A 22,668-nucleotide genomic window follows, 5' to 3' on the forward strand; every position below is an offset into this window, starting at 1 on the left:
CCATAACCAAAAAACCACATGAGGCCTTGGATCCCTTCACAAGGGTAGGAGGTTGGAACCCTTCCCCTTCCCCCACATGTCACCAGGCAAATCAAGGGCTACGGTCTCAAGCACAGTTAGCGACCTTGGTTGAGGCTCTGGGGTAGACGGACAACGTCTCCCTTGGAAATTTACAACCACTAGCTCACCTCACACAGGTTTAGAACTTGAGATTACAGCTATACTACCTTGGAGTTTTGGAAATTCTATCGTGTGAGAAACTAACTCAAACTATCGACTGAGTTGGTAAAACTCCTAGGTACCACACAGGAGCAAATAAAGAGACAATCTCTCAACTAAACAGACATGTGAAATTAGCTCACAATCCAAAATATTAAAAACATGAAGACACAAGCCACCCTGAGCAAGATTTGACAGAGACAGCAAAGAGCAGAATTAGACCTCCAATTTCTTCAGATAATGGGACTGTTATAAAATATATTTTAAATATCTAAATGAAGAAGTAGAATTTAAAAAGAGAAAGGAAGAAGATTATATAAAAGACCACATATATTTGAAAAAGAATAAAAAGTAACTTCAAGAAACATAAGTAAATTTGGGTAAATAGAAAATTCAAAGTAAGAGGGTAGAGAGTAGAAGTATACCCAAATATATTGATAGGATAAATGTGAATAGACTAAAATTACCAATTTTTAAAAAACAGAGATTTTTCAGAGTAGATTAAAAACAAAATCCAGCTAAATGTTCTTTACAAGAGAAAACCTAAAATAGGAGAACCCAGAAAGGTTGAAAATAACAGAATACAGAAAGATATATCTGGATAATAATAACCACAAAGAGCTGGTGTAACTACACTGATAGCAAACAAAACAGACTTTAAGGATAAAAAGCTTAACAATGATAAAAGAGAAAAATGGCCAGGAAGATATAATCATTTTAAACTTGCATACTCTGAACACAGGATGTTATAATTGGTCATTTAGTGTTGTCTCCGTTACAGCCAAGGCCCCAACGCTGAGAACAAATGCTTTTAAGATCCTACACATTATGAAAAAGGCAGTTTATCCAAAGGTAGCAGGGGAGGTAACCCTCAGCACATTGCCCACCTTGAGGTTACAGAAGGGGAGTTTGATCATTGATAGAGATTTGGTAGAAAAAAGTGAAGGGAATTTCAAAAGAGCTACTCAGAGACCTTGATCCATGACCTCTACAATCTAGGAATAGAGGGGATTCCCCATGCCTAAGTAGTCCTGAAACAAGAGGCTGGCTGGCTGCCCAAAAGGCACAGAAAGGTGTCCTGGGAAGAAGCAGCTGCATTTCCATAGAAAGAGAGGCAAAGGCACCTGTTTCCCATGGGTCAGGTTAGATCCCCTTGAGATGGAGCCATCCTTGGTTGTCTTGAAAAGGACATTAGCAAGGTGACCCAAACCAGCAAGGTGGGGGTAGCTGAAGCACAAGGCAGGCAAGAAAGAAAAATGCCTTCACTTTACGTTTTGAACAAAACATAAAGTGAGTGCTTTTGAGAAAGACTGTGTTATATGCCAGGCCTCAAAAATGATTAGACAGGGTTCCTGTCTTTGTGCTTTTGAGCCAATGGAGGATAAATAGGTAATCAAATAAGATCACTATAATGTGATGCTGAGGAGGTTAGGTGGGTGCCACCGCCATTGAAGGATTTAAGCTGGGGAGTTTCCACAGTCAGCTTTGGTGGCAAGGTGGAGGATGATGGATATGATGGGGCCAAATATGGCAGCAGAGAAACCAGTTAGATCACAACATCACATGCTCAACTCAAATGAGCATTAAAAGCCTGATCTGGAGTTCAGGCTTCTTGAGCATGAGCTTACACGTTCTCCTTGCATGGCCCTTGCGATAAACCTTTCTCTGCTCAAAAATTAAATAAATAAAAGCGTGACCTAAGAAAAGGGTAATAGGTATGGAAAAGAAGAGGCAATTCAAGCAGAATCTTAGTAAGAGGCAAAACCTGGCTAAGCCCTAAAAGACTGACTGGGTTTGGGGATGGAAGTGAGGAGAGGAGGCTGGATGACGCCCAGGTGTATGGATGACTTAAGGGGAAAGGATGTGGTAGTTAAAACCATGAGTGTAGATGATATTGCCCTGGGAGCATGCACAGAGGAAGAAGAGCAGTGAGCACTGACAGGACCCAAGGGGACTCCAGCATGAGGCTGAGGACATTTTTAAGATAATGTCTAAGGTGTGACCCTGGGCTTGAGCTGTTGATACCTTATAAGTCTTTGGAGCTGAGGATGTCCAAAAAGCCCCCAGAATGTCTGAATGCCATGGACAGAGATTTCTACATTTAGATTGCAAATTCACATTTTAGGTTTATGAGCCAATATTTCTATGAATAAAATATAATACATAAATGCATACCTCATTGCGTGTCAACATATCTTCTACTCTGGTAGCACCGCTTTCCGGCAGGGAAATTAACACTGTTTTGGCTATCTCCTTTAGAACTGTATCAATATGCATTTCACACAAGTCATTGATCTACCAATGAGAAAACACACATAGAAGAAAAATCCTCTTTCATCCAAAATGCCCTTGAGTTACAAATTGATTTAGAGGGCTATATCTGGAAACTTGCAGCCTGAGACAAGCATAATTTGGTGGGAATTTTAGGAGTACATCTGCGCTTGACATGGAACTGAAGTTTAATTGAGCAGCAACATGTGCCATGACCTCATATGCGTTATCTCCTTCAGTCCTCATTCCAGCCCATGAATCATTACTATCCCAGTTTTACAGCTAGAGAAACCAAGGCTCAGATAAGTCAAGTAACCCAGGGAGGAACACACAGCTGGTGAAACTCAAAGAATCCTACCTCGGTTTATCTGACTCCCAAGCCTCTGGGTTTTGTCCATAACACTATGCTACCCCCACAGACAGACCAGCACATCTAAAAAGATCCGCATGTTTCATGTAGCAAACATATCAGAAATCAATAGACAGTCTCCAACTGGATGACTACCTCATCTAATTAACATTAGATGCCTTAAAATGTAAGCACTCCATCCTGCCATCTTGCACAGTCTACAACTATTCCATTTTCTAAACTACGCTGTGGTGTTGAACCATCGTTTTAACATATTGAAGGCAAGGTAATCTGGGGACAAGAACAAGGCAACCCTAAATGAAAAGGCCCCAAATCAGTTAAAGAAACATAAAGCTTTTTTTTTTTTTAACGTAATGGATGTTCTTTTAGTTAAACGTCACACCCTTTAAAGAGCTTTCATAGGTAATCAAACCATTACTTACAGCCTGAGTATTAATGTATGTAGTTTTTAAAAATGTATCCATCATACCTTCTTTAAGAGTTGATTGAACATATCCAAAACTGAGTCAACTTCTTGAAAAAAGCTTTCTAGTGTTAATGATGACCATGTCAATATTGTGAGCCCTTGTCTCAACACAGATTCCACCTAGAAAAAGAGAAAAACAGTTTCCATTGTTAAAAAGGAGCATCTGCATTTATAAAAAAGGCTGCCTTTTATTACCTGGAAATATTACAGGCTGTATTTCCTTAATTCTATTTCCCTTCCATTATACCTAGTAAAGGTGACATTTTGTTTTTAATCATCTTTGGCTGTCCATAAAGCAATCATGGATTCTTAGAAAGTGCTCATTATTTAATTTGTTTTTCAAAGGCAACAAAACTTAAGACAAGAAATCATCCTGTAGGGAAAATAGAGCTATAAAGTTGAAGTAGAAAGAGGGTTTTGGCAAGAATAGATGTTCTAAAATCCATTATCTGTAGAACTGGAATCTAATTTTAAACGACAGGGAAGTCAATATAAGCCTTCAATATTACCAACCTTTTTCACTTTAGGGGTCATCAGATTGACAAACACAGGTGGCACTTCCTGACATAACTCATCATAATACTGCAGAAGACCCTGTTAAAAGTCAAAATGGCATGTTTTACTTTATTTTAAAGCAACAGTCATATTTTGATTCATATCCGGAAGGTTTCATTTTACCTGTTTCCTCATAGCCCTGAAAGATGGAGGCTGACTATTTATACTAATTTGCTATACTTTTTCCTCACCTGTAAATTACCTGGGCATCCCCTTTAAACAGTAAGTCATTGGAGATTCCTAGATTTACATTTTTCATAATTATTATTTGTCTTTCTAGATTTATGCCATTTTAAATGGTTTGGACAATTATTTTTTCATTATGTCTGTCATTACACATTTTCACCCTTTCTGTTCCCTGTCTTCTGACATATTACAGCATACTTATCACTGATGCCACACTTGTTTTCTTGAATCAGAATAAATGTACACACAAAGCTATTCTATTTTCTTTTAGATATTTTTTACAGATGAACGATGATGATCAATTTTTTACCATTTTGTAACTTATTGCACTGTGATGGGAGATGTGGTTTCAAGTTAATTCTTCCCCAAATCAATAATATGAAACTGTTGCAATGTTTACATAATAGTTTCAAAGTTATTAATTCCTTTCCTCCTTTTCTCTTACTTGTAGTTGAACTTTTATTTACACTTGACACTTGGCAAAGGACTTTGACTTTCATAATGTTATTCAATACTAACTAAAATCCTGTAAGATTCAATGCATGTGATATTAACCTCAATTTATAAACAGTACTTTGACATTCAGTCATGTAAAGTCGCAACTAACCAGTACGAAAACCTAGGGCTTTTGATGCTGAAGCCAAGTTTTCACAATGCCAACGTTCCTCTGAGGTTTTTTAAAGGAACATTTATTTATCTATTTACTGGCTGCATTGGGTCTTCCTTGCTGCACGTGGGCTTTCTCTAGCTGTGGTGAGCGGGGCTACTCTTCCTTACGGTGCACAGGCTTCTCATTGCGGTGGCTTCTCTTGTTGCGGAGCATGGGCTCTAGGTGCGCGGGTTTCAGTAGCTGTGGCTCGCAGGCTCTAGAGCGCAGGCTCAGTAGTTACGGCGCACGGGCTTAGTTGCTCCGCAGCATGTGGGATCTTCCTGGACCAGGGATCGAACCCATGTCCCCTGCATTGGCAGGCAGATTCTTAACCACTATGCCACCAGGGAAGTCCAGGTTTTTAAATATATATGTGTGTGTGTATATATATGTATATAATATTTTGGTAAGAGCTAAAACTATTAAACTCCTAGAACAAAGCATATGCATACATCTTTGTGACCTTGGATTCAGCAATGATTTCTTAGAAATGACACTAAAATCACAAGGGACAAAAGATAAAGTAGACAAATTGGACCTTATCAAAATTTTAAAATGTTTGTGCTTCAAAGGATACTATCAAGAAAATGAAAAGAGGGGACTTCCCTAGTAGCACAGCGGATAAGACTCTGCGCTCCCAATGCAGGGGGCCCGGGTTTGATCCCTGGTCAGAGAACTAGATCCCATATATAGGCCGCAACTAAGAGTTCGCATGCCACAACTATGGATTCTGCATACCACAGCTAAGAAGCTGGCAAGCTGCAACTAAGAAGCCAGTGAGCTGCAACTAAGGAGTCCTGGAGCTGCAACTAAGGAGCCCATCTGCTGCAACTAAGACCCAGTGTAACCAAATAAATAAATAAATATTTTTTAATAAAACCCATTCTTAATTTGCTTGGCTTATAAAAAAGAAAAAAGAAATGAAAAAATCCACAGAACAGAAGAAAATATCTGCAAATCATATTTCTGATAAAGGATTTGAATGTATAATGAATTCTCACAACTCAATAATAAAAAAAGACAAATAACTCAATTTTTAAATGGGTAGCAATTTGAATAGACACCCCGCCAAAGATCTACAAATGGCCAACATGCACATGAAAACATCTTCAACATCAACAGCCATGAAGAAACGCAAATCAAAACCACATGGAAATACCACTTCACATCCAAATGATGTTTAAATGAAAAAGACAGACAGTAACAAGTGCTGGCAAGGATGTCGAGAAAGTGGAACCATTATCCACTGCTGGTACACATATAAAATAATGCATGCAGCCTTTTTGGAAAACAGAGTGTGTCAGTTATTCAAAAGGTTAAACATAGAGTTACAAAGTTAATGAAACCGAGCAATTTCACTCCTAGTTTATATTCCTAAGAGAATGAAAATATATGTCCACTCAAAAGCTTGTATACAAATGTTCACAGCAGCATAACTCATAATGCAAAAAAGTGAAAATAACCCAGATGTCCATCAACTGATGAATGGATGCCTAAAATGTGGTATAACCACACAATGGAATATTATTTAGCCATAAAAAAGAATAAGGTGCTGATCCATGGAACAATATGAATGAACTTTGAAAATATTGTGCTAGGTTAAAGAAGCAAATCACAAAACGCCACATATTGAATGATTCCATTTGTATGAAATGCCCAGAATAGGTAAATCCATACAGACAGTAAGTAGATTAGTGGTTGCCAGGGGAAGACGTAGAAAGAGTTGGGGGAACATGGGGAGTGACTGCTAACGGATATGGGGCTTCTTTTGGGAATGATGAAAATGTTCTAAAATTGATGGTGACTGTGCAAGTGTGTGAATATACTAACACCATTAAACTGTACACTTAAAATGGATAAATTGTATGGTATGTGAATTATATCTCAATAAGCTTGTTATTTTTAAAAAATGGTTTTGAGACTCTCTATTCTAATACTCTGATCTTTTTTGTTGTTGCTCCATTTTACACCACAATGTTGAAAATCACTTTCCACTCATGCCATTTTACAGTCATACTACTTCATTAATTTATATCTTACTAGTATCATTAAACATATTATAAAATATAATACACTTAATCTATAAAATTATAATATTAAGAATTTTTTAAACTCACTATTCATCATCGTTGTTATCCAGAAGTCTAAATCTGATTCCTGATAATCCTTTCACTTCCTTCCCTTTTGTTTGCATGTCAGTATTTTAATGCTATCAAGAATCAACAATGGAACAGAATAGAGCCCAGAAATAAACCCATGCATATATGGTCAATTCATTTACAAACAACCAAGAGTATACTAAGAAGTCAAAAATATTCAGTGGTGAAAGGACAATCTCTTCAGTAAGTGATATTGGGAAAACTGGACAGCCGCATGCAAAAGAATGAAACTGGACCACTATGTTATACTGTACACAAAAATAAACTCAAAATGGATTAAAGCCTGAAATTTAAGACCCGAAACCATAAAACTCCTAGAAGTAAACATAGGGGGTAAACTTCTTGACATCAGTCTTGGCCATGATTTTTTTGGATTTAACACCAAAAGCACAAGCAGCAAAAGCAAAAATAAATGAGACTACATCAAACTAAAAAACTTCCTCATTTTGTTTTCATCAACTAAATGAAAAGACAACCTATGGTAAAATACTTACAAATCATATATGTGATAAGGGGTTAATATCCAAAATACATAAAGAACTCACAAAACTCAATAGCAAACAATCCAGTTAAAACATGGGCAAAGGAACTGAATAGACATTTTTCTGAAGAAGACATAAAAATGGCCAATAGGAACATTAAAAATTGTTCACCTTCACTAATCACCAGGGAAATGCAAATCAAAACCATAGTGAGATACCACCTCACAACTATCAGAATAGCTATTATCAAAAAAAAGATAACAAATAGCAAATGCTGGTGAGGATGTGGAGAGTAAGGAACCCTCAGGCACTGTTGGCGGGAATGTAAATTGGTGCAACCATTATGGAAAACAGTATGGAGGTTCCTCAAAAAACTAAAGTAGAACTACCATATGATCCAGCAATTCCACTTCTGGGATTTTATCCAAAGAATATAAAAATACTAATTTGAAAATATATATGCACTCCAATGTTCATTGCAGCATTATTCACAATAGCCAAAATATGGAAACAACCATCCATCAATGGATGAAGGGATAAAGAGGTGATATACACACAATGGAATATTATTCAACTATGAGAAAGAAGGACATCCTGCCATTTGTGACAACATGGATGGACCTTGAGGGCATTGTGCTAAGTGAAATAAGTCAGACAGAGGAAGACAAACTGTATAATATCACTTATATGTGGAATCTAAAAAATCCAACACAGAGTAGAAAAGTAGTTGCCAGGGGTAGGGGAAATAGGGAGGTATTAGTAAAAAGGTACAAACTTTCAGCTATAAGACAAATAAGATATGAGAATCTAATGTATAACATGGTGACTAGTTGATAACACCATTATCGTACAATTGAAACCTGCTAAGAGAGAACTTAAATGTTCTCACCAATATATATATAGTGATGGATGTGTTAGTTAACTGACTAGATGGAAGGAATCCTTTCACAATATATATGTATATCAAATCATCACAATGTACACTTTAATTATCTTACAATTTTATTTGTCAATTAACCCTCAATAAAGCTGAAAAAATTAAAAGAATCAACATAATAACAAATTTCTCCCCAATGCTGCATTAGCACAACTGCAAAGGTATCTTTTTCTTTAAAAAAAAAAATACAAAAAAAAAAAACTCTTTCAAAATAACTAGAAAATAGAATCCATCTTACCTGCAAGTACAATTTATCTCCTTTCAATTTACTTTCCAATTTTAGCAATTTCTTTGCCTGTTCTGGTACATCCAGCTTCATTTTTATCATGCATTTAGTTTCCCGAACAACTTCCAAAATTTTGGGATCAAAATTAACCAGCAACTTCCCTGTTTCTGGATGTCGCACAAAAAGTGTGGCTTGCAAAGCTAGAAATAAACAATTATTGACATAACTTATTCTAGATTTCTGTTATTCTAGATTTCTGCTTCCAGCCCTGTTTACATGCCTGTCTTCACCATTGAACTACTGACTTCTTAAGAACAGAACAATAGTTTTGGATATCCCAGGTGCTAAGGCACAGTATCTGATACACAGTCAGTGCTCAAAACGTAGATAAACGAATGCAGAGTATCTGCAAACTATAAAATCAGATCCAGAGAGGTAAAAATGGACCAAGAATGGTTAGCCTTTGTGCTATGAACTGCGATACTTTTCTGAGTGGGTCTAAAAGGGCTGTAATACAATGTCAGTTTATTTTTATGGATTGTGATTTAACCCCTGGGAGAGAGAACTGGAAGATGTGTCCAACTACAAAATATGACACACTTCATAGATTTCAAACCCTTTTCTACACCTAACTCCACAGTGGCTTCTTTAAGGAGGTTTATCTGACTAAATCGATAACTAGGCTCAGTATCAGTAAGAAATATTTATTAAACACCATTGAGTTGTGAACTCCTAGAATGTAGAGGAAGATATTTTTTAGCCTACACCTGAGTTACTACATGAACATCATTCATATAAATGGGCACTTTCAGATATGTTTTTTATTGAGAATTGAAATACATAATCCCAAATGCTTCATGCTGAAGAGCCTTAGATCATTTGTTATCCTAACACGAATTACTTCTAGAGGCATAATAATAACACACTTATAGACTAGTATGTGCCAGCTTGAGTTGCATTTTATATTAACAAACACTGATAACATGAGAATTGGACATGTATCTTCCAAGCCTCACGTTACTTCACAGACCATGGCCGCATCAAATTTCTAGTAAAGCAAAATAGACTGTATCTCTCTTTGAAGTTAGCTGACTTTTACTCAACAAATAAAATTAGTCTTGATATGATTCTTAATGATGCTGGTTTCAAGAAGATTTCAACTAAAAACTTTACCCAATTCATTTGGAATCTTTTTAAAATTTGGCTAGAAATCATTTATCCTCCCAAGTAAATTCCAAAATAACGTTGGGACATTCCAGTAATGAAATTTGTGTTCCTCAAGACAGTTCTGAGCTTCCTTGACAGGACAAAATGGTCAGCAAGACCACTAATAATAATGACAGCCAGGGCATCCCTGGTGGCGCAGTGGTTGAGAGTCCACCTGCCAATGCAGGGGACATGGGTTCGAGCACTAGTCTGGGAGGATCCCACATGCCGCGGAGCAACTAGTCCCGTGAGCCACAACTACTGAGCCTGCGCGTCTGCAGCCTGTGCTCCACAACAAGAAAGGCCGCGATAGCGAGAGGCCCGCGCACCGCAATGAAGAGTGGCCCCCGCTTGCCACAACTAGGGAAAGCCCTCGCACAGAAACGAAGACCCAACACAGCAAAAATAAATTAATTAATAAACTCCTACCCCCAATGTCTTCAAAAAAAAAAAAAAATGACAGCCAGGAAGTCTGCTCCAGGACTGAGTGAACATTCTATGTGAATCATCATTAGAGAAACTTTATACAGCAAATCAAAAGGAGGCCAATACTAGTTCTCCAATTATTATTCCAAGTTTCTATATGGTTAAGTATAGTTACATCAATATAACAACAAGAAGCCTTCCAGAGCAATTCATTTCCACTAGCCTGTGTTCACATGAAAGGCATGTTTGAATCCTCGCCCTGCCACTTCCTAGCTCTGTGATCTTGGGCAAGTTACTTAACTTCTCAGTACCTCAGTTTCCTCATCTGTAAAATGAGGATAATAATAATTCCTCAGAGGGTTGCCATGAGAATCAAAGGAGGTTGTATATGTAAAGTGCTTAGACACAGCCTGGCATATGATAAATATTATATAAATGTTAACTATGACTGTTACTGAAAGGACACAAAGATGAAACAGACACAGAGAGTATTCCTGGAATGTGTAGGGGAGATAAGACAGATCTATAAAGCAACAAATGTTATGATAAAGTGTGTGGGGGGGCCTCTGGAGGAGGAAGACATTATTATCGGCCAGGAAGAATAAAGAAGGGCTTTATAGATCAGGGGATTGTTGAACTTTTTATGGAATGTGTGCAGATAAGAGGAAAAATCAGCAGGACAAAAACAATTTAGAAAAGTGCATAGTATTGTAGAAGCAAAACAGTACATGCTCCATATTTCAATTGCTAAAATTGCTCTTTGCTCTCTTCTATAATGTGAATTATAACCTTCTTTTAATGCTCCTTTGAGACCGTTGCTCCATTAGCAGGTTTTCATTAGGATCCATAGGGCCCTACCATGTGCATTACCGAGAAACAGCTCGCCTGATAGAATTGGTATTTTTAAGGCTTAACTAAGGTGCCAGTTGGGGAGACATCCTGCAGGGTTGAAGCCCTGTCCTCCAGGATGCAATCATGCAGTGGATCAATGGCCTGTATATAGTGCTGTGTCCCCAACAGCTAAAGTACATGGGTCTGGAACCAAGAGTCAGAACTAGGAGTGGCCCCTCTCACCATCACTCCCAGTGAGCCGACCTCCGAATTTGTGCTTCCTATGCCTGCAATTCTGTGCTCTGCTGAAGTGGAGATCCTGGTGTGGGAGGGAGAAACTTTCCTACCAGGGGACACAGTCAGGGTTCCACCAAGGTTACGAATAAGAGATTAAGGTAAATATGAGACAAAGCAGGAACCTGAACTGACCAACAACTGAGCCCACACAATAACAACAACATCCCAGGTGATGTCAGCATAGATGGATGATGGCTTAAAACCATCCACCCCCGCACCTCACACTTAACTCTTCCCAACACCTTGGCACCCCTCAGAGGTACTTGAACACAGCCCTAATACTCTTAATTTAATGGAGATCAGAACTGAAGTTAAATTCAGTTACAGGAAGAGAAAGAAAGGGAGGGAGGGAGGAAGAGAGGAGGGGAAAAAAGGAAGGGCGGGAGGAAGGAAGGAAGGGAGGAAAGGAGGAGAGAGGGAGAAAGGAAGGAAGACAAGCAAGCTGCAATTCCTTTTCCTCTGATTAGGACTGTGATTTGAATCTATAGCATGATAAAACTGGATATAAAACTTTCCCCAATATATGGAGAAATATCAATAAGGAGTCTTGTTATTTACTTTTAAATACTGTTTTTCAGGATAAAGTCATAATCTTAGTATATCAACTTTAAGCTCATGACAATTTCTGCTTATAAAATCAGAATATTATTAACTGTAAAGAAATAAATAATTGTATCCTCCCCAAAGCTAAATTTAACCATCACACAGTTATATAAAAAAGATGTAAAAATTCTCCGGAACCACAAACTCATTCAAAATCTCCTAACACCCGCTCTGTAGTGTCACTGCAGTCTTACACACACCATACTGTAACTGCGAGATCTCTTTGATCCAGGCTGTATGATAGACCACCTCAAATTCCACCAGAACGTAGGAAATTTTATTATACTGACGAATGACAGCTTTGCCTTCCGCACTTGACAAAATTTCCGAGTTTTTCTGTTTTTTAAGGGAAAAACAAAGATTTTTAAAAGTCTGCTGATTGTTTTCTTACCCAAACCGTAAAGCTATTTACATTTTAAATGACATCAAATAATGATACTACCCATTTAGATTTTACCTCAGACAAAAATCAGAGATGAGGAAGGCCAGACAAGCTACAGATGGAAGTAGGGAAACCTGATCAGTAGAAAGGGGAAACTGGAAAAGGAAATAAAGGATTTAAAAAGAGAGGTCTCTAGGCCTACAGCCGGTCCGAGGCACTGAAAGTCTCCACCTCCAGTGCTCTGTTCCCTCCCTACTTTTCTGGGCAAGATACAATGAACTGATTTTCCTTGAACTGTGAATATCAGGGCAAATTCCTAAATTCAGCACCAAAAAAAGAAGTAAGTATGGATTCCCTCCCTCCCTCCCTCCTCTCCAAATTAAAAAAAAAAAAAAACGAAATGTATATCAAAGAACAGAAACCAAATTTCTTTATGAAGAAATTGAACATTTTTTTGTTTTGATTCACACATTATCAAAAACAGGACAATCTCTGCTCTGTCACTATAAAGTCAATAAACAATTGAGTCCCCATCCTGGCCTCTTGTCTAAGGTCATCGTTTTAATTTTTTTTAATATTGAGAACAATAAAATAAATGATAGCAGCCAAACGGAAACAACAAAAACTTAATATTTGATAATGCTTAAGTTATAAAATTATTTGCAGGACTGTTGTTTTGTAGCTATTTTGTTCCACGTTTAGGCCTAAGACATAACACCAGGCAAACCAACTCTGCTTTGCTACTCTGTCTTTTTAAAAAACAAAGCAAATGAAGCAAAACAAACAGAAAACAACAACAACAAAAAAAAAGAGAGAGAGAAAACAAACTGGCGATTTCAGAATGCCAACAAGGCTTAAGACTATCCTGGTGTTTTTCAGAAATCTAAGTCTTAAGGACACAGAGGATGAATGTACTCTATTATACTCTGCTCTTGGTCTCAGTTCAATACACAGGAATATACTCTGAGTGCATCCTAACCTTCAATAATGTGTATCAGTGACCTATCCATCCACATATAGAAGTAAGTTTCAGTACTAGGCCTGTGTTCTATTATTTTCAAAACAATTATTTTACAAAAGAGAGTGTCCTGTTTATTAAGCGTCATAAATTTTTAAGATTCGTCCCCTTAGAGATTAACTATAATTAAGTGGGATTATCTACCAAACATGAAAGAAATAGCTTAGTCTCTCTCAAGCATATTTGTAAACTAAATTTCCTTTGCCCAGTAAAAGAATTAGCTCTAGCTACTTTACTGGACACAAATGTTACAGGATAAAATATATTTCTTGTATTAAAAACCACCATGATCCACATACTGTAAATTTAACTATTGGCTTACAAAAAAATAGTTGATGGGCTCACTTATCCGGTGATAGAGCTGCCTCACCCAAAGGATCTTTCCTGCTATAGGGGGCATGTTGCGAGCAAGAGGTGGGTCATCTTTTTGAGAATGATAAAGCTGTAATTAAAGGTCTGGCATTAATGTTTGAAATTCAATACAATGGAAAAGGCAAAAATATATACAGCTATATTTGTATTGATGTTTTACCATTATTCACATGTTTTATACACAAGAGGTAGTCAATAAATACGTAAATGCACTCCAGAGATATCAACCTGAGGCTCAAAAACTATGATGATTACAATATACGACACTTAATTCTCTCTTAACCCTTACTTCCCATTACATGTATACTTTTTTTCTGCCTTTTATCCCCAATTTTAAGGATGTATTCAAAAGCTGGAGCTTGGGGTTGACATACACACACTACTATACATAAAATACATAACTAATAAGAACCTGCTGTACAGCACAGGGAACTCTACTCAGTACTCTGTAGTGGCCTATATGGGAAGAGAATCAAGAAAAAAAAAGAGTGGATATATGTATAACTGTTTCACTTTGCTGTACACCTGAAACTAATACAACATTGTAAATCAACTATACCCCAATAAAAAAAATTTAAGTAAAATTTAAAAAGAAATGAGGAAGAAGGTGGTCTTCTCCCCCTCCCAACTTTTCCTTTAATTATAAAACTTAGTTGCCCACTAAGTTCTCTGTGCGCAGCACCCTCCGGCCTGCCGACTTGTAAGCCTCACAAGCGTCCTATTCTAATAAATCACTTCTTTTATTTTTTATAAATTTATTTATTTTATTTTTGGCTGTGTTGGGTCTTCGTTGCTGTGCGCGGGCTTTCTCTAGTGGCGGTGAGCGGGGGCTACTCTTCGTTGTGGTGTGCAGGCTTCTCATTGCATTGGCTTCTCTTGTTGCGGAGCACAGGCTCTAGGCGCATGGGCTTCAGTAGTTGTGGCACGTGGGCTCAGTAGTTGTGGTTCACGGACTCTAGAGCACAGGCTCAGTAGCTGTGGCACACAGGCTTAGTTGCATGCATGGTCCGTGGCATGTGGGATCTTCCCGGACCAGGGCTCGAACCCATGTCCCCTGCATTGGCAGGCGGATTCTTAACCACCGCACCACAAGGGATGCTCTAATAAATCACTTCTTATATTTAAAAAAATTAAAAAATAAAGCAGGAGCACACAGCTACATTATATCTGTCATAATATTCTCCAGAGCCCATATTTTGATACCCAAAAATATTAACTTAAACGGGCTTTCCCATGCATACATGAATGCTGTCATAAAAAGACAGTTCTTAAGAGCAAAGGGGTGTGATCTGGCTGTCCAGGGACACACACTGTCAGCACCTTCTCCCATAGAAAGAGGAGCATCAAAGATACTCAGCAGGGCTTCCCTGGTGGTGTAGTGGTTGAGAGTCCGCCTGCCGATGCAGGGGACATGGGTTCATGCCCCGATCTGGAAAGATCCCACATTCCGCGGAGCGGCTGGGCCCGTGAGCCATGGCCGCTGAGCCTGCGCGTCAGGAGCCTGTGCTCCACAGCGGGAGAGGCCACAACAGTGAGAGGACCGTCAAAAAAAAAAAAGATACTCAGCAGTGAGAGGATCTGTCTGATAAGCTTGGCACAAGATAATGATGGCAAATACTTCCAGAATATTTTTTCTTTTTGTACTGAAGTACCATTCTATTTATAAATATGATACTTGCCTTCTTAATAGCTTCAAGTTCAGCCACATAATACTGAAGAATAAGCTCGATGGTGTGGTTTATTTCTAATTGAAGACAGGGGATGTTCAGTTTTTGGAATCTAAAAGCAATTGAGGGTGAATAATTTAAAAATAAATGAGAAGCACACTTAAGAATTGTTGCAATCCTAAAAATCCATTCACTCATTTGACAGATTTTCACACCAGGCCTCATGCATTGCCCTAGGTTACAGTGATGGACAAGACAGGTGTGGTTCCAGCCCTCTTGGAGCCAATGATTACCTTACGGAAAAGGCAGAGATCGGTCAGGAGTGACATAAATAATTATTTAAATTACAAGGGTGCCAGAAATGCATGTAACAGGGGAACCCAGCCAAGTCTGGGAAGTCAAGAAAGACTTCCTTGAAAAAGTGACATCTGAACTGAGATTAAAAAGATGAGTGGGGAGCTGGCTTAGCAAAGATGGAGGGGAGCTCAATGAATGTCCCCTTGCCAATATTACTGCTCACGTCATCCCAAATCGGCATAATGATATAATGATTTTGTCAGCCAAATGTCACTTCCACTCAGAGACTAAGTTATGCATAGGAAGTACTAGAACCATAACTTTCTGATAATAAAATGAGTCGACACCAGCATACCATAGGTAAAAAGAGAGAGACAGAGACAGAGAAATTGCCAAGAAAATGGTACTGCCATCTGTTTGTACAGTACTGTCACTCATCAAAATCATTATATGTCTGTTTCAACTGTTACGATGGTCTCATGAGGTAAGGTTTCACAGGTATGATCCAGCATTAGAGAAATGGGAAAGTCAGACCCAAACCCAAAGTCAGGCCCAAACCCAGATCCACTGGCTCTCAGGGGAGAATTTCAAAACAGTCCCTAACATGCGTAGTGAGCCCTTCCTGAGCTGCAAGAAAACGGCTTCTGGTCCAGCCCATCCTTCTAATCCAGGCTTTCCTGCCCTTTAGGGGAGCACCGCTGTCAGGACTAGAAGGAAAGGCAGCTACATAAGCACTCAGGAGGGAAAACAGAAAGTTTGGGGACCTACTATTCTTAGATAATTTCACTGTTAGAAATCCTTTCAGTATGCAGAATTAAACATTATTTGTTCCCTTTCCAATAACACTTATGAAATTAACCTTAACATATTACATAGCTGGGGGAAAATGTGAAATCATTTCCTTATTGAAAGATTTTCCGCTACCAAAAAATGCAATGAAAAATGAAAATGAAAAGTATCATACTATATTTCAATTTTCACCAGTCTATTTAATGGTAATTGGGAGATTACTGTTTATAAGTTTTAAAGTTTACATAGGAGAGATTTCCAAAATTTTTTTGAAATTGTTATTTTCAGCTATAAAGTTATCCCACCTAGAAACTATACTGCTTAATGCATTATAAATACCTTTGAAGCAGCTGAAGAGCCTGCTGAGAAGACAAAATTTTTCCAAAAGTGCTGTTCATGAATGCCTGTATTTGTACCTGAAATGCAACATTAATGTTTGAATGATCTTTTGAGTTAAGGAAAAGATTAGTTTTGTTTAACAACAATGAATGATTCTCCTACAGAATCAAAATACGAGCCTTAAATACATCTACCATCTAAGCATCTAGAACTGCACTGTCTGGTATGGTGGCCACTGGCCACATGTTTCTACTGAGCACTTAAAATGTCACTACTTCTAAGTGAGATGTGCTATAAATGTAAAATACACATAAAACTTCAAAGACAGTATGAAAAAAAGAATATCTCATAATGGTTTTTATTAGTGACATGTTAAAATGATAATATTTTGAATATGTTGGGTTGAATAAAGTATATCATTAAAATTAACATCACCTACTTCTTTTTACTTTTATGCACGTGGCTACTAAAAAATTAAAATTATATATGTGGTTTGCATTTGCGGCTCATTATTTATTGGATGTTGACCTAGAGAATTTATCAAAGGAGTGAAAGTCCCTTACAAAGTACATTTTTTTGGGAGATTTAGGATTTCTTAGCATGTCGGTAGAGCAGTGTAATGACACTATAGACACCCAGGGTGAACAGGTGTCATTTTCTAACACAGCTGCTCTCAGAAACCTCTTTGCCACACTAAGGAGGAATAAGAAACTGAAAATGTTCTTCCAAGAAACCGAAAATGTTCTTCCAAGACTCCCACCATCCTGAACAGTGAACTCCAAACTCCTGGTGCCCAAGTGATTGAACTGAAGCACTCCGCAAATTACTTTCACTTATAGATTATATTGGTACTGTCTACAAATACATACTACACCCATTAATCAAACATCGTAAAAGGAAGAAAAGTTAAAACACTGGCATATCTTTTTAGATACTAAAAACTTAATATGGCCTCTAAATTTACTGAAAGCTAAACTTGTATGTAAGACCACAGTAAAGGCTTTATAACATATAATCTTATTAATGAATCATAAAAATAATTTAAGCAATAAGTTTTTTAAAAAACACAAATTCCCACTGCTATCAAGATATAACTCCCAAAACCAAACACTAGAAGTAAAAAGTAAAATATGTCTCCCTATCAGAGTCTAACTTTGAAAAACTGAAAGGAAATCTGTGTCAAAAAGAAAAAGTGTTGTTGCTAGAATTTTAGGATCTTTTAAATTTATATTGCACAAATTACATACAATATAGTTTTTAGAGAGTCTTTAAAAAAAAATAAATGAGAGGGCTTCCCTGGTGGCGCAGTTGTTGGGAGTCCGCCTGCCGATGCAGGGGACGCGGGTTCATGCCCCAGTCCGGGAGGATCCTGCGTGCCACGGGGCGGCTGGGCCCATGAGCCGTGGCCGCTGAGCCTGCGCGTCTGGGGCCTGTGCTCCACGGCGGGAGAGGCCACAACAGTGAGAGGCCCGCGTACCACACAAAAAAAATAAAATAAATGAGAAAAAATATATCATCTTCCTCACCTTCTTGGCAAGGATCTAAGACTCAGGAAGTGGGCAGGGTATATTCTTGTCCCTCTCTGTGTCTCCAAGACAGCAAAGAGGAGACTATTCCCTGGGGCTACACCTAGGTTAACAGTTTTCAGTAAGAGAGTAACTGAAGTCATATTAGCCCAAAAGGTGAGAAAGAAACCTGTTACAGTCTCATCCCTCTGGTGTCCCTTCAGCTACGACAGACAGGAGGAGGGTCTCTTCAGAGTCATCCCCTAAGCTGCAGAGAGAATGTGGCCATAAAGCACAGTGCCAAGGGAAGAGTGTTCCATCGTCCTAATCTGCTCTCAAATCTTCTCACACTGAAGAAAGAACAAGGCCTACGAATTCTCTCTTACACAGGACAAGTGACACTAGTCCTTGGCACAACAAAAATCGAATATATTTTTTAATACACATTAAAAATAAACCCAGCTACAATAAGCCCTTTGGGCTTCTGGTTAGTTACTGATATCTTTTATTGAATAAGCTCATTTTTCATTAAAAAAAAAAAAAGAAAACATTTTGTGGGCTGGTTAGAAAATTATTCATGCTGGCAAATATTTCTGATCAATTTGCAAGAGTAATTTGTAATAAATAGTAAATATGTGAATTTCAGTACTATTGATTACATTTCAGCTTTACTAAATCAAAAGTATGTATAATTACTTACCTCTAAAGCCTTGATTTTTGCCGTGAAATCTAAGAAATCCATGTCAAATTCTGTCCTTCTTGGATCCAAAATATCATACTGCTTTTTCTTAACACCTTGATATATATTTTTGAATTTTATTGCCATAATGTCTATTCCCTCTATGGGAGAATTGCTCAAGGCTGAATATGTTTGCACAGTAGTTATCATTTCTGTAATCTTAAAAAGAAAAGTGTTACTTTAGTTTAAAAGTTAGAAATTAGCACCCTTCCCTAGAATTAACTCTTAATGAATCAATGATTTTTAAAAAAACAAGCCAATAAACAGGCTTTAGAATCATTTAAGGTAAAACCAACCAGAGGAGATAAAACAGAAGACAAATTTCTGTTCCAGTCATTACTACTCTTAGACTATTTAAGACAGAGGATGTTCTGCCAAAAGTAGAGAGAGTTTAGAGCCTTTCTCAGAATCTGATCACCTTGTCTTCCAAGAGGAGGTAGGGTGGTGAGGGACAGTGAGTAAAAGCCCTTGCAGATGTCTAAATAGTTTCAGCATTTTGTTCTTGAGAATGTTCAGAAAATCGTCTCACTGGATCACTGGATTCAAAAGTGTTACCATTTTTCTGGCCCTCACCATAGTTCTGATATGTAACACTAGCATAATTCCACATTCAGGCAAAGGAAAGGTCACACAATCCTGAAAGATGACCGTAGTCACTTCTGACCCCTAAAGAACCCCGGAAAATCCTCACAATGAACTTTATTTCAGAAACAGCTGGCTCCATCTCAACGTACCAACACCACTTACTTCACCAAAAAAAAAAAAAAAAAGTCTTTCATGTCCACAGGCTACTCAGTTCCTTAATATTCATCAAAATGATTCCCCATTTTAATTCCTGCTCTGGAAAACAATGCTCAAAGCTTCCCACTCCTTCGCTTCTCTCCCACAAATGTTCAGGGTGAGAAGAAAACTAAAGACAGAGCTCTGGGAAACCAAATTCATCAATATTGGGAAACCAAAATTCACCAAAATTTACATGGCAGGAACAGGAAGAAGAAACAAGGGATATTATACACAATTCTGGTTCTTTAGGGCAGACTAACACTCAATGCACCAAGTCTCCACCTACCAAAAAAGATGCATTTCAGGCACCCTAAGCTGACACACTAGCACTTTCCTTCTCACTTGTTCCTTAAAGATCCCCAACATCTCTGCCCAACTCTGAGGTCTTGGTTCTCCAACCCCAAGCTCAATCCTATCTGTCCTTTGACTTTCGTACTTGGTCATCCTGACATCTGAATCTGAGCTTTCCCTAACAGGCTCTGGCTTAGCCTGCCCTTCTGTCTCTCCTCTTCAACTATTTAAGAGCTCATAGGGGTGGTCCCACAGTGGTCCCTGCTGTGCCCCACTCAGCAGGGGAAGCCCACCAAGGCCATTCAGTAACCACCTCTAGAGGATTATAAAAATTCTGGCCACATTTCCAGGTAACTATTATGCCCCACCTTTAAGAATCTGGACACCAACATCCACCAGTTACACCTGGGAGAGATGCCAATCAGCCAAGGAATTCTTAGCACAGGGGAGTTGGAATAACCTAGTAACCAGGATGCACTTCAAGTAAGGTCCCTAGGGAGTGCTGCGTTGGCTCTGACTGCTGAGCCTTTGTGGCATGAAGTTGTATCCTTAAGACTACAGGCAGGGCTTCTCCAGAGGTAAGGCAGGGGAGTAGCTAACGTAGCTGGCCATTATTACCCACTCCCTCTAGCATCAGGAATGCTTGGGCTGCTGCTTTACAGATGGATGTTCATTATGCTCAGCATTAGACCTGCCACCAAAGATCTTTACTGCACACGGGCTAATAATTAAGATCCAGCCTGGAAACTCTACCAAATGTAAAACTGCACCCAAGTTAGCAAGGGCCCCCGCTCCTGGAAAAATTAACAGTAACCAGGACTCACCTCCAGGTTTACATTCTAATGGTTTCCGAAATGTTAAACATTTCTGTAGAACAGGTCCTGACCAACGGGGCTTATTATTCATTTGACCCATGCCAATATCATTCTAAATTGGACATTTGTCCCCAAGAAATCCTCACTGTTCACAAAACAGCCTCACACAACATCTTCCCAGATGTGGCACCAAAAGCACAAGCAACAAAAGAAATACTTGATAAATTGGACTTCAACAAAATTTAAAACTTCCTGCTTCAAGGAATTCCCTGGCAGTGCAGTGGGCAAGACTCCGCCCTCCCAATGCAGGGGGCCCAGGTTCGATCCCTGGTCGGGGAACTAGATCCCACATGTATGCCACAACTAAGAAGTCCGTATGCTGCAACTAAGAGCCAGCATGCTGCAACAAAGATCCCACGGGCCGCAACTAAGACTCAGCGCAGCCAAAATAAATAAATAAATAAATAAATAGTAAAGCAAAACAAAACAGAACATCCTGCTTCAAAGAACACAATCAAGAAAGTGAAAAGATAACCTGTAGAAAGAGAGAAAATATTTGAAAATCATATCTGATAAGGGACTTAAGACCCAGAATATATAAAGAACGCTTATAAACGGAACTACGAAAACACAAATAACTCAATTTAAAACGTGCAAAGAATTTAGATAGAAATTTCTCCAAAGAAGAAATACAGATGGACAATAAGCATTTAAAAAGATGCTCAACACGGGCTTCCCTGGTGGCGCAGTGGTTGAGAGTCCGCCTGCTGATGCAGGGGACACGGGTTCGTGCCCCGGTCCGGGAAGATCCCACATGCCACGGAGCGGCTGGGCCCGTGAGCCATGGCTGCTGAGCCTGCGCGTCCAGAGCCTGTGCTCCGCAACGGGAGAGGCCACGACAGTGAGAGGCCCACGTACCGCAAAAAAAAAAAAAAAAAAAAAAAAAGATGCTCAACACCATTAGTCATCAGGGAAATGCAAATCAAAACTACAATGAGATGTCACTTCACACCCACTAGGATGGCTAAATTCAAAAAGACAGACAATAAGTGTTACAAGGATGCAGAGAAATTGTAACCCTCATACATTGCTTATGAGACTATAAAATGATGCAACTACTTGGAAAAAAAGTTTGGCACATCTTCAATAAAGGTAAACATGGAGTTATTATCTGACCCAGCAATTCCACTCCTATGCATATACTCAAAAGAAATGACAACATACGTTCACACAAAAACACATATATATATATTCATAGCAGCATTAGTCGTAATAGCCAAAAAGTAGGAAAAACCAAATGTCCACCAACAAATGAATGGATAAGTAAAATATGGTATATCCAAATGATGGAATATTATTCAGCAATAAAAAGGAATACTACAACATAGATGAACCTTGAAAATACTATACTAAGTGAAAGAAGCCAGTCACAAAAGACCACATATTATATGATTCCATTTATATGAAATGTCGAGAATAGGCAAATCTATAGAAACAGAAAGTAGATTAGCAGGTGCTTAGGGCTGGGTAGAGGGGAGAATGGGGTATCACTGCTAATGGGCACAGGGTTTCTTTTAGTGGGAATGAAAATGTTCTAAAATTAGATGGTGGTATGGTTGCAGAATCCTGTGAATATATTGGAAAACATTGACTTGTACACTTTAAATGAATACATTATATGGTTTGTGAATTGTATCTCAGTTAAGCTGCTAAAGAAACAAACAAAAAACAGCCCCACTCAGTAACTTGGTTTTGTTCATCACCCATATTTTCCTATGCTGGCATGTA

General features: G+C 38.5%; 1 protein-coding gene across 1 annotated transcript in view; it reads right to left on the minus strand.

Annotated features, from left to right (window-relative positions):
* Nucleotides 1–22,668, minus strand: part of DNAH8 (dynein axonemal heavy chain 8) — a 323,816-nt gene that overhangs the window by 260,407 nt on the left and 40,741 nt on the right. Inside the window, exons 13-21 of the mRNA XM_029243162.1 lie at nucleotides 18,953–19,150; nucleotides 16,748–16,824; nucleotides 15,335–15,434; nucleotides 13,606–13,725; nucleotides 12,084–12,219; nucleotides 8,533–8,720; nucleotides 3,840–3,920; nucleotides 3,330–3,446; nucleotides 2,395–2,514 (exon numbers count right to left, since the gene is read on the minus strand). Of these exons, the coding sequence (XP_029098995.1) occupies nucleotides 2,395–2,514; nucleotides 3,330–3,446; nucleotides 3,840–3,920; nucleotides 8,533–8,720; nucleotides 12,084–12,219; nucleotides 13,606–13,725; nucleotides 15,335–15,434; nucleotides 16,748–16,824; nucleotides 18,953–19,150 (1,137 nt within the window). The remainder of the gene's footprint in view (nucleotides 1–2,394; nucleotides 2,515–3,329; nucleotides 3,447–3,839; nucleotides 3,921–8,532; nucleotides 8,721–12,083; nucleotides 12,220–13,605; nucleotides 13,726–15,334; nucleotides 15,435–16,747; nucleotides 16,825–18,952; nucleotides 19,151–22,668) is intronic.

Source organism: Monodon monoceros, unplaced genomic scaffold (genome assembly GCF_005190385.1).
Source record: "Monodon monoceros isolate NGI ecotype Baffin Bay Population unplaced genomic scaffold, NGI_Narwhal_1 Super_Scaffold_3, whole genome shotgun sequence".
In the NCBI taxonomy this organism is placed as follows: Eukaryota; Metazoa; Chordata; class Mammalia; order Artiodactyla; family Monodontidae; genus Monodon; species Monodon monoceros.